At 32.4% G+C, this 14,944-nt stretch overlaps 2 protein-coding genes across 7 annotated transcripts; both read left to right on the top strand.

The window, feature by feature from the left end:
- Nucleotides 1–247: 247 nt before the first annotated feature.
- LOC133317256 (uroporphyrinogen decarboxylase-like) lies at nucleotides 248–3,397 on the top strand. Its single transcript, XM_061519107.1, has 6 exons — nucleotides 248–470; nucleotides 648–772; nucleotides 1,322–1,432; nucleotides 1,560–1,748; nucleotides 2,272–2,397; nucleotides 2,751–3,397. Exons 1-6 carry the CDS (start codon nucleotides 332–334, stop codon nucleotides 3,264–3,266), a joined length of 1,206 nt encoding a protein of 401 aa, XP_061375091.1. The 5' UTR covers nucleotides 248–331; the 3' UTR covers nucleotides 3,267–3,397.
- A 7,545-nt stretch (nucleotides 3,398–10,942) lies between these two features.
- LOC133317285 (CBL-interacting protein kinase 2-like) lies at nucleotides 10,943–12,334 on the top strand. 6 transcript variants are annotated; one of them, XM_061519147.1, is made up of 2 exons: nucleotides 10,943–11,782; nucleotides 11,855–12,334. In XM_061519147.1, the coding sequence occupies exons 1-2, from the start codon at nucleotides 10,943–10,945 to the stop codon at nucleotides 12,257–12,259; spliced, it is 1,245 nt and encodes a 414-aa protein (XP_061375131.1). In that variant the 3' UTR covers nucleotides 12,260–12,334. The 6 variants fall into 6 exon arrangements, with proteins under 6 accessions (XP_061375131.1, XP_061375132.1, XP_061375129.1 ...); XM_061519148.1 differs by having other exon boundaries at nucleotides 10,943–11,791; nucleotides 11,951–12,334; XM_061519145.1 differs by having other exon boundaries at nucleotides 10,943–11,791; nucleotides 11,834–12,334.
- Nucleotides 12,335–14,944: the final 2,610 nt, after the last annotated feature.

The raw sequence follows: 14,944 nt of genomic DNA, 5'->3' as shown, positions 1-14,944 counted from the left end.
AGTTCAAAGCGCCTCATGAAAATTGGTTCTCCTTTTTTTAAAAAATAAAAAATAAAAATAGGCATTGGTACAACCTTATGCTCTTGAATGAGTCTGATTGACTCAATTTGAATAGCTTTGGGGTGCAAAGGTGGTACAATTGGTCTTACTCTTAGACTTTTTTTTTTTTTTTTTTTTTTTTTTTTAAATATTTTGTTTGCGAGCGCGTGTAGTATTGTCAATTTCAACGGCGTGTGAATGGATCGAGAAGTGATTTCCCTTATCTTTCTTATCGTTGAAAACCCATTAACACTGCGAAAGCGAAAACAGCTTTTGAGCTTCAAACTCAATCATGTTCTGCCTCAACAGTACCTTCAGCTTTATCATACCGTCGACGTTTACGCCCAGAACATCAAGTTTCGTTTTTTCCTCAAACTCAAGGACCCCAATTACCCCCAAATCAAGGACCCCAATTTTCTGCACCCTTCCAGGTACGTATTCTTTTCCCTTTTATCTTATTAGGGTTTAATGCCAACTGGTTTTCCTTCCCTCTTGTTCTTTTCACCAATTCCCTCCTTCGTATGCTATTTCATAGCGCATTTATTCCTTAATTTATGATTTTTTTTTTTTGTTTTTCTAATATCTGAATTCTGGAAAATCATATCCAGGAACAGTTGCTGAACCAAATGCAGCAACAACTGCTGCTGAACCACTTTTACTTAACGCAGTTCGTGGTGTAGATGTTGAAAGACCACCAGTTTGGCTCATGAGGCAAGCAGGGAGGTACATGAAGGCAGGTTTATGCAGCTAATTGATATGTTTTTATTATAAATATTCATTATTTGGGAATTTGGTCATAATTGAAGAAGACTAACTTAATAGTTTGGTGTGGTAAATTTTGGTATATTAGTTACAAGTTATTGTTCTGAATCACTTACTCTTTAAACCAAAATGAAAGACCAGAAATGTGGATGTTTCCCATATGCTGTGTGGGATTGTGTTACTTTATGAAAAAGAAACTGCATTTGATATAAATAGATATTTGTTTTCAACTCTGTCACTTTTCATTTTTTCCCTTTTGTCTAAAACCAAACATGGCTAGGGGAATGTTTAACATTTTCCAAAATTTATCTCCATTTCAGAAGATTGTCTAGAGTTTTCTAGACTGAATTCAGCCCAAGTATTTGTTTGAATTGTAACATTCCATGTCTGGTTGCTTCATTTGTAAATTTAAATTCTAACACCTATATGCCGCCTGTTTTAAATGCCACTAAACATTAAATCGTTGAGTATGTTTTGTTTTTCTGAAAATAGATCTAATTTGCCAACCTTTATTAACCAGAGTTACCAAACCATCTGTGAGAAATATCCTTCGTTTCGTGAAAGATCTGAAAATGTTGATCTTGTGGTGGAAATTTCAATGCAACCGTGGAAGGTTTTCAAGCCTGATGGGGTAAGATAACTCTCCAGCAGTTATTACTATGTTTATGCTTTTTATGGTATTTTGTTGCCCTACTTTTTGAATTATGGTTCGGATTTTGTTGTCATTAATTATTTGCTTGGTACTGATTCTTTGACAGGTGATTTTATTCTCAGACATTCTTACACCACTTTCTGGAATGAATATACCATTTGATATTGTGAAGGGTAAGGGTCCTGTCATATTTGATCCTGTTCACTCGGCTGCCCAGGTTGATCAAGTGAGGGAGTTTATTCCTGAAGATTCAGTTCCATACGTTGGTGAAGCACTCTCAATTTTGAGGAAAGAGGTCTGACTGGTCTTCTGCTACCTTTTCATCTCTGCTTTTGTTCATTTCACACCATACTTCTTTTTATAGCTTGAGCCTTTCTATTTAGTCAAGTACCATAAGAAAGGGAAACCTTTATATTTATTTGAGTTAAAAGGCACTTGTGCATTTTATGGATGCTCATGGGTGGAGGTTTGTAATGACATGAAATGATTGAAAATATGCTCATTGATTTGTTATCAGATGGTACCTCAGGTTTGTAGCAGCATGTAATCTTGAAAACTTGCAGAACTATCTATTTTATTGAACTGTCCATCCTGCAGGTGACTATTAAGATGATATGAGTTGATTTGTATGTCTCAGTTGTATTAAATAGCTGTTTCATGTTAATAGTAAATGGTGGAGCTTCACGGAGACTCTAAATATCTAACTTCTAAATTTCATATTGTTGTTACTTTATTGTTATTCTCTGTAAACCAATTAATGATTATGTCCCTATGATTTATTATCTTATAGAATTTAACATCTTAATCATTGATTGCAGGTGGATAATAAAGCCGCAGTCCTTGGTTTTGTTGGGGCTCCATTCACACTGGCATCATATGTGGTTGAAGGTGGTACATCAAAACACTTCTCAAAAATAAAGAGATTGGCTTTCTCTGAATCCAAAGTAATTTTCAATCGTCTTCCCTTATTACTCAGACCCAATAAATTTGTGGGCATGGCAATTTACAAATGTGCTTATGTTTCATGTTAGTTTCATTCAGCATTTTAAAATCTAAAATGCACTGATCACTCCACCCAGTCATCTGAAATCTGAAATGTACATTGATGGAACAACTATAATTATTGATCTTATGATTAAAAATCAAGTCTTAACCAAAAAGGAAGTCATTTGTTAACCAATACGTGAGTTTCTTTATTATTATTTAGTTTTTAGTATGATATTTACTTCTAGAGTGACAAATTATTTCTTTAACAAGTCATACTCATTTACTTCATTAAACTGTGATTTGTCCACAGATCCTGCACTCATTACTGCAGAAATTTACAACATCAATGGCAAGATACATTCAATACCAAGCTGACAATGGAGCTCAAGCTGTTCAGATATTTGACTCATGGGCAACAGAGCTTAGTCCAGTGGATTTTGAAGAATTCAGTTTGCCTTATTTGAAGCAGATAGTTGATATTGTGAAGAAAACACATCCAAAACTCCCTTTGATACTCTATGCAAGTGGGTCTGGGGGTTTGCTTGATAGGCTATCTTTGACAGGTGTGGATGTAGTTAGCTTGGATTGGACGGTTGATATGGCTGATGGTAGAAGGAGATTGGGACCAGATATTGCTATTCAGGGTAATGTGGACCCTTGTGTCCTTTTTGGTCCAAAAGACTTCATCACTGATAGGATAAATGATACTGTGAGAAAAGCAGGTAGAGGGAAACATATCTTGAATCTTGGTCATGGCATTAGAGTAGGTACACCTGAGGAGAATGTTGCACATTTTTTCGAGGTTGCCAAAGGAATCAGATATTAAGATGCTAATTTTTATTATTATTTTTTTAGTCTTAGTTTAGTTTATTTGCTGTTAATTATATCTCTAATTAAAATTATTAAATAAAGCATAATGTTAAAATAGTATTGAGATTATTGCCTATTGAGATTATTGCCTATTGGATTGAGATTATCTCTAATTTCAAAAGCCCCGAACATGTTCTTCCATAGGAAATATGTTGTGTCGAACATGATTCTTTGCAACAATGATCCTTGACAAAATTGAGATCGACTTTAAGGTTCTTGAAACAAATGGACAGCTGATTGATTGTCACAGTAATGATAACAAAGGGTTAAATAAGTTGATGTAATACATGAGGAAAATTCCCAAGCCAACATAGCTGATTGCTCTATAATGAGCTTGAGCCGAATATATTGAGATTGTCACTGTACCTCTGAATCACTCTCAAGATTAAGTTGGTGAATGCGGAATAATATTTTGAAAATTTTAATAAAATGGTCTTTGAAAATTTGAGATTAAGATTCAGGAGTTTAATTATACATAGGGAATTGTGAAAACTTAGTCTCATAGCAATCTTGATGCATCCTTTTAACCATTGTTACTATAAATTAATTATGTAATTATTAATAAACTTTGATTATTCCCTGAAATAAAATAAAATGACATTCACATGAAAATAAAAAAATTACAAAGAAAATTAAATTGCCAAAATAGAATTAATAGAAAAAAATCCCGTTCCAATATATTTCTGATACAACGGAAAATCTAAAGTCACGTCATTCTTAAGAAAAATATTTGTTGCCTAATTTGCATTGGCTATGACTCAGACAAATCTGATTACCTCATAGGTCTTGAAAAAATCCCGTTCCAATATTTTTCTGACACAACGGTTTGAAAACTAAATCATTTAAAATCGGTTCAATTCAATTTTTGTTAAAATCGATTATGAATTGCTCCATGTACATCTCTAACTATGAGTTAATCAGATTTGTCTATATATAGTCGAACAATGCATGCAACACTTGAGGATTGCAGATAACGAATCACATCGTTAAAGTTGTTGATCGATTCAAAGATTTTAAAAGTAAATATATATATTTATTTTTTTGAAAAAGTGCTATAATTTTAGAAATAAATCCACGTTGCATAACATAACTATATGAAGATCTTTATCACACATGTAATATTTGAGGATGATGAATCATACTGTAAACATTGCAAGTGGCTGCATTCATTAGAATTTTTTTATTAAAGAATTGATTAAATAATGAAACATAAACAGTTTCCCTTTTTTTTTTGTTCTTTTTTCCTTTCTCTCTCTATCTCTCTTTGTAAATTAAAAATAAAAATATAATAAACAACTGAAATAAAATTAACACATCTATAAACGGCAAGAATATTTAAAAATTAACGCAACATACAATTTAAAATTAGGAGAAATTTTCTAATTAAGCGAATTACAAGCTAGATCTAAAGAATCCACAAATAATTATCTCTTTTTTATAAATTTGTTTTGTTTTGTCATCTTGATTTTATTTTTTTAATTATTTTTTAAGCTTCTCATTTTGTCTGCTTTTTTTCATATTTAGCAACAATATGTAAAAAAAAAAACCTAAACAAACTATGCACTTAATTTGGGCCCAAAGGTGGCAAAATGGGTCGGCTCGACCTGACACACCGCCTACCCACCAAAAACGAGTTGGCCCTTCCCGCTCCACCTCTTGAATGTGAGTTGAAAAATCCAACCCACCTAAAAAATAATTAAAAATTTAAATAAGTTATATTTTATTAATTTTATAATATTACTTATTTTAATTTCACACTTTCTATAGTTTTTTTTTTCTTTCAAATGTCAAGCTTAAATGTATGGTAATAATCAGTCAAATATTTTTTTAAAATTTATTTTTGCGATAACCTTTGTTATAAATGAATTTTTTCTTCTTTATTCTTTCTAGGGGAGTACTAAAATAAAAAATATATATCATAAAAATTTAGTGACAAATAAAATACTATTTAATAATAATATTAATAAAAAATAACTTGCTGGTCAACTCGTCCCGACCCGTCACCAACCCATTTTGACCTACTACCAAGCAGGACGGGTTGATGAGTTGAGATATGTAATCTAACCAGCCCCGCCTCGTTTTGGCGGGTTGGCGGATTGTCCGCCGAGTTCAACTCATATTACCACCTCTATTTGGGCCTAAAACTATTCAAAATTATTTCTTATATATATATATATATATATATATATATATATTTCTTATATATATATATATATATAAGAAAAGTTATACTTACAACCTTTTTATTTACAACCTCTTACAACCATATATTAACACTTATATTAACACTGTTGATTTTCGCCAATCAACGGTTATGATTTTCGTAAATTAAACTCATTAATTAATTATCAATTCATAATAAATGATAACCGTTGATTGGCGGAAATCAACGTTATATATATATATATATATATATATATATATATATTGCTTTTTGACCCTTATAATCTTTTATTAATAATTAATTACCAAATTGACCTTCATTATAAACTATTTCGAAAATTTAACCTCCCAAAAAACATAACACCAATTTGTCCATGTTTGACCGTTGACCACCAAGCCTACCCGGGTACACCCCTCCATACCCGGGTATTTTTTGAAAATTTATGCCTACCCGGGTAGGGAGAGGTGTACCCGAGTATAGTTCTTGATATCTGAAAAATTGCTTGAATTATTTACCTGGGTAGAGAGGGGTATACCCGGGTAAATCTCGACCAGAAACCCCAAAACCGGAGAGAAAGACATCCAATTAAATAGGTAGCAAGTAGTAAAAATGGCATCGTCCCAAAATCGGTAGGAACATTGCCATGGAGTAAGAGAATCTGAGTGGTTTCAATAAGATGATTTTTGCGCTCAACCTCATCTTGTTGAAGGATATGCGCACATGAAGTTTGGTAAAGAATGCATTGTAAAGAATTTTGGTAATAAGGGAACAATAATTTTTCTAAATAATTCAAATTTCTTTATTGCTTTTCATCAAAGGGATTAGTAAAATATATAGAGAATAAAGGCTTTACATCAGATCAGCCTTTTTGCTAAGATGAAGGGTACAATCCCTATAAATCAGCTACACACTAATTAGGAAAGAAATCAGCATTAAAAAAGGGAAACAAAATTGTAACAGATTAGGAAGAAAATAAATACTAATTCAAAAATAAATAACTTCAGAATAATTTCCAGAAATCAAGCAACGATGGAGCGTATTTATTTGGGCGCAATCAATGGGGATCAATTATTGCGGTGCATAACAACACATTGAGATGCCATAAATATTTGAAATAATTGAGATAATATTCGAACGGTTTTGGGGTTTTTGGTCGAGATTTACTCGGGTAAATAATTTAAGCAATTTCTCAGATGTCAAGAACTATACCCGGGTACACCCCTCCCTACCCAGGTAGGCATAAATTTTCAAAAAATACTCGGGTAGGGAGAGGTGTACTCGGGTAGGCTTGGTGATCAACGGTCAAATAGGGACAGATTGGTGTTATGTTTTTTGGGAGATTAAATTTTCAAAATAGTTTATAATGAAGGTCAATTTGATAATTAATTATTCATAAAAGATTATAAGGTAAAAAAAAACCATATATATGTATTAACAAAGGAAGTAAGCACTTAATTCGAGCCTAATACCTAACTCATTAAACAAGCCAATCAGGCCGGAACAAAGTCCAAACACCAACCACTGACCCATGCCCACCATCTAGCGGAACCCAATATTTGGTCTTCTCTCTCATCCCCTTCCTCCAATGTTTAACGTTGAATCCTTACATAGAATCTCGCCACTATTTTTTTTTTATAGCCCTCGCCACTAAATTTAAACAAAAAAGTGCTTAATACTATTAGACTAATCCAATATGTAAAATATAAGATACTTTGAAATTTTTTGGGTTTTAGTCCTTGTATTGATGTAAAAAACCTAAAATTTGTTACACGTAAATGAGAAATTAATATTTATTTATATTCAATCCAAAAGTTATTAAAAAATATAATTTATATGTACAAAATCCTAAAAAAATAAGAGATCTATCCTATTCCAGAATTAAAATTTAATTATTCCTAAATCAGAAGAAAAACACATATACCCCAACTACATAATTTGAGTATATTTAAATATTAACGTTTCTTTACAATTACAAAACGATGCCGTTTTAAAGTTAATATAATGTATTTTAATAAAATTTATGATACAATAGAAAAGAAATTTTTTCAAAATACCTTATAATTTTTTTTCTTAAATCCTAAAATAATTTTATTTTAAGATTGCAGGAGATAATTTTATTTCTTAAGAAGAATTCACATATATATTATGAACGTGTGATTCACAATTTGAAAACCGAAGATATTCTATAGTTTCAATTTTTTTTTTTTAAGTAGATAAGTTTTAAAAAAAAATTAATCGTCAGAATTTATGTTCGATATACATTGTCTACCAACAAATGTCATAAGCTTGATGGAGATTGGGTACGTTGATACATTTTCTTCATAAAAGTTGGGCATAATTTCTAAGTGCTATACGTTTTGGCCTTCCGTTTTTGGTGGAAAACGTATATAGTAAAGCAAACATGTGAAAGATTTAAGCTACCTACGGCAAAGTCACAAATATGCACAAACGTGGTCCTTAACTGATGTATTACTGATAATATCATAAAATAAAATAAGCAATGTGATGACTGTTAATGTAACGAATCCAGATCAGATTCATGTCAGCAGCGGGTCCATATGATCTTCAACCAGGGAAAATTCAAGAACAAAGAAAATAACACTTTACCATATATTAATTATATTTAATACCTAACATAGGAGGCAGAATTTTTGCCTAGCCAGGGCAACGTGCACATTGATATTAAAAACTGAAGATTAGATATTTATATATAAATCTTATATTTGACTGTGTAGAAGTACAATAATCAAAAACTTTATATTTAAACACTATTGCATCTATTTTTTTTTATTTTAATATACTGTATAAGGCTTGAACAAAAATAGTGTATAAATCTTTTTTTATTGTATGTGATTAAGCATGCAATCCTTAATGATATTTACAGCAGATAAAGTTTTTTCAACTGTTAAGATCAATGACAATCTTAAAATTAAACATATCAAATTCTATTTGAATTTTTAAAAAGGCATGATTAGGCTTTTTCACCCTTTTACCCTTCATTAATTATTTTATAACTATTTTGCCTCTTATTCAGAACTATCTACCAATCTGTCATTCTTTAATCGATTAAGCCAAAAATTTAATCGATCAAATGGTCAAAATAGGCAAAAATCGTTGACTTGAAGATTTAGTCGATTAAATCTCCCTATTTAATCGATTAAATCTCCTATGCATAAGGTTGTTCTTCTGATAAAGAGAAAGATTTAATCGATAAAGTTGAAGATTTAATCGATTAAATCTTCATTTGACTATTTAATTGATTAAATTTTTGGCTTAATCGATTAAAGAATGGCAGATTGATAGATAGTTTGCAATAAGGAACAAAATGGTTATTAAATAATTAATGAGTGGTAAAAGGGTGAAAAAGCCGACATTATTACCATAATTCCAATTTATGATAAAATTAAAATGACTTTCGAGTGTAATGTTATTTTGTTCTTGTCAATCAATTAATGATTATTTTCTTCTTAAAATAGAGCTATTAGTGATATCATTGAAAGAAATAACTATGAGACTTAGGTCCGTTTGGATACGCTTGTAAAAAAAAATTTATATTTTATTTATTTTAAAAGTGTTTTTTGCAAAAATCTATTTAATTTTTGAAAAAATATTTGGCTTTTAATTTTTTTAAAAAGCTAAAATTTTTAGCTTTTAAATTTATTTTTTTGACTTTTTTTATAACTTTTCTTTAAGCAGATATCTAAATAAACTTTGTAGTAAAAGTATATATTTTTTTTAAAAAAATATCTTTTGACTAAAACAAAGCGCATTCAAATGGACCCTTAATTATTTATTTATAGAGGAGTTTTATGTGGAGGTGAACAAGACCCATTTTAATTAGGTGAACAAAGGGGACCATAATGGGACCGTAACAAAGTTGGTAGCGGTATAAATAGGTTAGGTTAGCCTAGACTTTGACTTAAATAGTCTAAGCTAATATTTTAGATCTAGCCTGACCTGTTAACCTTATATAATTCTAAAACCTATATTTAACAAATAAAAGTATTGACCTAAACTTGTTAGCATTTTTAAACCTATTAAACATTTAATAATTAAAAAATAATTAAAATAATATTACTTTATTATTCAAAAATATAAAAATAATAACTTTATTTATTTTATTTAAAATAAATAATATAATATAGATGACCGTAAATTTACAGGCTCGACATAAAAAAACAAAGCCCATAGGTTAGCCCATAAATCTTATACGCTGACCTAACTTATTTATATCCCTAGAAGTTGGTATCCAGAATCAAAATCTAGGAGACAAATGTTTAATTTTACCATCAAAGAAATTCCTCTAGGTATTGGTAGGAAATTCACAATTCATTAAAGGGAAATAATTTTCTTATGTTGTAGAAAAATGCTTATCTTATGTTGTAGAAACAAGATTGCAAGTGGGACCCATAGGTAAGAGGAGAGAGAAAAAAAAGAAATGGGACCCACCTAGCTTTTGTGTGTGTAGGAAATGTAGTTATCTTATGTAAAAGTAGATAATTATAACCCTTCATTAAAATGGTCGTTGTTACCTTACTTTCTTGGATGGTGTCATTGCCCTCGCCTACCTAGCAAGTGCACAATCTTGATGGTACCTTTGATAGGTAGAAAGAGCTATAGTTTGAATGTGTGATTACGTGGTACCCCTACCCCACATTGGAAGCTTCACTTTTGTTTTGTCACCAATTTTTAAGTAAAGGGAAACACCGAAACTGCTTTTATAACATGCTTCCTTGCTTCTTGGTATACCATGATGCCTTTGGTCTCCAATGTTCGAGGCTCTCCCTTCCCTTTAAACGGTAATGCATTCTTTTTCTCTCTATATTCATTCTTTAGTAACTTTATCTCATCTTCTTATGCTTGTTAATGTCAGAATTCAGGTGAATTGTCCTAAACTTAGTTTAGTTATCTTTTTTCTTGTTTGGATGATCGATCAAGAGATACTGGACAGGTTTCTTGTGGCTTTACTTTTATTTGCTTTCTTTATTTTTTTGGTTTCACATGATCATCTGATTGAGTTTTAACCTTGTGAGTGTCCAAGTTTCAATTTTTTGAATACCCTTTGTTCCTTGTTCTGATTCAACTTCATGTATGTCATCATGTCTTTGTGTTGGAACCTTCATCATCTGTTTATTGGATTCAATATCTTTTTCTTTAAAATGTCATTTTATTTATTTATTTGGTGTTTTTGTTTCTTCCTCTCAGGGAGAGCATTTGAATTGACACACTGGGGATGCAGAAATATGTGCCTGAACCTCTTGATAGCACCTTATCTGGAGAGGTTCTGTAGCTAAGTGTGTTTGTTTGTTTGTTGGCTTCTGAGCGAGGTTAAGGACTCAACTGAAATTGTTTTTGGCTTGCCTTTCAAGGTGAAACAAATCCTTGACAAAGAAAGGTTCCTTGATTAGAAACCGTGGAACTAGGATAAACCGGGTTACTTAATTTGTGTTTGAGGGTTTGTGCATGAAATGGAGAAAAATGGGAATGTATTGATGCAGAAGTATGAGTTTGGCAGACTATTAGGTCAAGGAAACTTTGCGAAGGTTTATCATGCAAGGGACCTCAGAACCGGGGACAATGTTGCCGTTAAGGTGATGGACAAGGAGAAAATTCTAAAAGTTGGGTTGGTTGATCAAACTAAGCGAGAGATATCTATTATGAGACTGGTTAAACACCCAAATGTTTTGCAGCTTTATGAGGTCTTGGCCACCAAAACCAAGATTTACTTCATCATAGAATATGCCAAAGGGGGTGAACTTTTCAACGAGGTAGCTAAAGGTAAACTCCATGAGGACATAGCAAGGAAGTACTTCCAACAATTGATCAGCGGTGTTGATTTTTGCCATAGCAGGGGTGTTTATCACAGGGATTTGAAGCCAGAAAACTTGCTTTTGGATGAGAATGAAGTTCTCAAGGTAGCAGATTTTGGACTGAGTGCACTTGTTGAATCTCATAGTCAAGGCATCATGCTGCACACAGTTTGTGGAACTCCTGCATATGTAGCTCCTGAGGTTATAAGTGGAAATGGTTATGATGGAACTAAAGCTGATGTATGGTCTTGTGGAGTAATCTTGTTTGTTCTTTTGGCTGGTCATTTACCATTCTATGATTTGAATCTTATAGTACTGTATAAGAAAATAAGCAAGGCAAAGTACAAATTTCCAAACTGGTTTTCATTTGAAGTGCGCAGACTATTAGCAAAGATCCTTGACCCCAACCCAGAAACTAGGATATCCATGGCAAAATTTTTGGAAAATTCCTGGTTCAGAAAAGGTTTCAACTCCAAATCTGATGAACTGAAAGGAGAGGTTACAAATGTGACTTCAGTTGATTTTGATGAAGCTCTTGGTGCGTGTGAGAATGAAAGTGCTGCTGTTGAGGCAAATCAAGCATTGGCAAGTTTTAATGCTTTTGATATAATTTCTCTGTCCGCTGGGCTTGACTTGTCTGGCTTTTTTGTAAGCAATGATGAACAGGAAGACATGAAATTTACATCCATGAGCTCTGCCTCTTCTATTGTGTCTACAATGGAGGATGTTGCTCGCATTCTGGGGATGAAGATACTTAAGAAGGATGGGGGGTTGCTGAAATTGGAGAGATCCAGGGAAGGTAGAAGAGAACTGCTTTCCATAGATGCTGAAATATTTGAGTTAACCCCATCTCTCCATTTGGTTGAGATGAAGAAATCCTGTGGTGATACATTAGAATACCAGAGGATATTGAAAGATGATATAAGACCAGCTCTTAAAGATATTGTCTGGGTTTGGCAAGGTGAGCGGCAATAGCCTATGAAGCACCGACGCTTCAAAGACCTTGGACGTGTCGTGTCCGACACTTCCCAACACTCTCCAACACTCTAACACGTATTGTAGAAACTCAAAAAATAGTTCAAAGGTTGCATTGCGTTACGTTTTTAGTTTCAACTAATAGCTTCGTTGGATTACGATTATAATTTTATTGAGTCTAATATAAATATTTGGAATATCTTATGTTTCTTTGCAAAATTGATGGGTATTAAAAGTTTAACCTCATTTTTTTGTTAAATTATTGAATATTAAATATAATATACACTACATAAATAAAAAATATTATTTAATATCACAACGTGTCCTAACGTGTCGAAATCTAACAGTTTTTAGAATTAACGTGTCGGAGTGTCGTATCTTGTCGTGTCACGTGTCCCGTGTCGGTATCGGTGCTACATAGGCAATAGCAGTATCAACTGTGGTTGTGTATGCCTTAAAAGATTCATTGATTTCATATTCTGAATTATTTACTATTGTGACAAAGTGAATGTTAATTGAATTTTTTATATTTATACTATATTGTACATGGTTTTGCTTGAGAATTCCTGCTGAATTCTGAGATGTCTTTACACCGTACCATCCTTATTACTAAGTTAGACTCTTAAGACTCCACCAGTTAGCAATAAAGTCCACAAAGGGGGGGGGGGGAGTTCAACAACGAAAGCTTATTTGGTTGTTCTGTGGTCAAGGTTGTTCATTGGTGACACATATAATATCTTTATATTCTTCTTGGTTTTGCTTGGGAATGTATGACTGATTACTAAAATGTCATTTTGCCATACTTAACAATGAGTGCAAATTCTTTAAATACATTCTGATTGCTGAATCAAACTTCTGTTCTGTAATAAATGAACTAAATACTGGTCCTCCATATTTATTTTATTAGTTCTCTTTCTAGAGTTTGGATTCTCTATAAAGAATAGGGTGCATTTTATAAAGTAGTCAAGTACATAGTGGAATAAGAAAATTAAAGAAGTTATGTTTTCATATAACCATAATTGTCACATAAGTGCTTCTATTTGATAAAAAAAAAAACTAAATTGTTCATTTTACATCAATAGCTATCAACTCCTTATTTTACTCTGTAAGGTGCAGGGTACCTATAGTGGATCAAAGACCCTCTTTTCAAGTTAGAGTGTACTTTTTAGTGGTTTAAGCTTTAATACATTTTGTGTGAAATCCAAGCATTATGAGGCTCTATTCATTCATTCAGTAGTTAATTTTCTATGAAGAAGCTCACTCCTCTAGAACAAAGTTTGCCCCCCATGATTGCCTTAGATTAAAAAAAAATTGGGGATCTTAAGATCAAGATTATAATAGGGAAAACCACATGCATATCTGCCAAATGATTTTTCCAACAAACGTTGTTTTCTTTGACGCTGGTGAAAATGTTTTTTCGTTTGAACTTTCAAGGACATCTGTTTCAATTTAGCATAGGTTCATAGGCCTCTCCATTCAAACCATACAATTAACTTATCATATTATTAAGTTCGTCGTTTCATCATTCTGCAATTGCATTAGGTTTAGATATCTACTTGAAGGCCATGGATATTTTTCACCATCGAATTATCAGAATCAGTGAAATTTTTTATCCAACACATTCTTCTATATGAATGTAAATGCATTCCTTATTGTCAAAATTTGGTACCTGATACAAAACTTTATTCTTTCTTACTTCTCATTCCTCAACAGAGGGTGAATTTATACACATACATGGTAAATAGATAGGATTGAAAGTAACAGCTAACAAATTCCTATTCTAATCTATTTGTTATAAACTTCCCTATTTACAAGGACTAAACTAACAAAGCAATCTGAACAATTAAAATCAAATCTGGATCTTTTAAATTTAAATACATTTTAACACTCCCCCTCAAGTTGGTGCATGGATATCAATCATGCCCAACTTGTCAATTGCTATTCAAATGATTTTCCGGATACAGCTTTTGTCAAAATATCTGCGAGTTGATCCTCTGATTTAACAAATGGAAACTGAATGATCTTCTTGTCTAACTTTTCTTTGATGAAGTGCCTATCAACTTCTACATGCTTGGTTCTATCATGTTGGATTGGATTGTGAGCTATTTCAATTGCAACCTTATTATCACAATACAAATTCATAGGATCATTGTGACTGATTTCTAATTCTTCCAGTAGTCTTTTTATCCATAGCATTTCACAAACTCCTTGAGCCATACCCCTGTACTCTGCTTCTGCACTTGATTGTGCCACTACCTTCTGTTTTTTGCTTTTCCAAGTTACAAGGTTACCTTCTACAAAGGTAAAATATCCAGAAGTTGACTGTCTTGTGGTTTTATCTCCCGCCCAATCTGAATCAGTAAATCCTACAACAGATGATCTTTTTCCTTTGGAAAATAGTAATCCTTTTCCTGGAGATCCTTTCAAGTATCTTAATATTCTGATTACTGCCTTCATGTGATCTTCACTTGGGTTGTGCATGAAACGACTGACAACACTTACCGCATAACTGATATCTGGCCTTGTGTGTGCTAGATATATGAGTCTTCCTACTAACCTCTGGTACTTTCCAATATCTGTTTGTTTCTGATCTGGATAGATTCCTAGGACATGGTTCATTTCAATTGGTGTCTCTACTGGTTTGCAACCCAGTAATCCAACTTCAGCCAGAAGGTCAAGAATATA

Source organism: Gastrolobium bilobum, unplaced genomic scaffold, assembly GCF_033153095.1.
Source record: "Gastrolobium bilobum isolate Gb01-03AN ecotype WA unplaced genomic scaffold, APGP_CSIRO_Gbil_v1 utg1269, whole genome shotgun sequence".
NCBI lineage: Eukaryota > Viridiplantae > Streptophyta > Magnoliopsida > Fabales > Fabaceae > Gastrolobium > Gastrolobium bilobum.
This window is presented reverse-complemented; position numbering and strand designations above follow the sequence as displayed.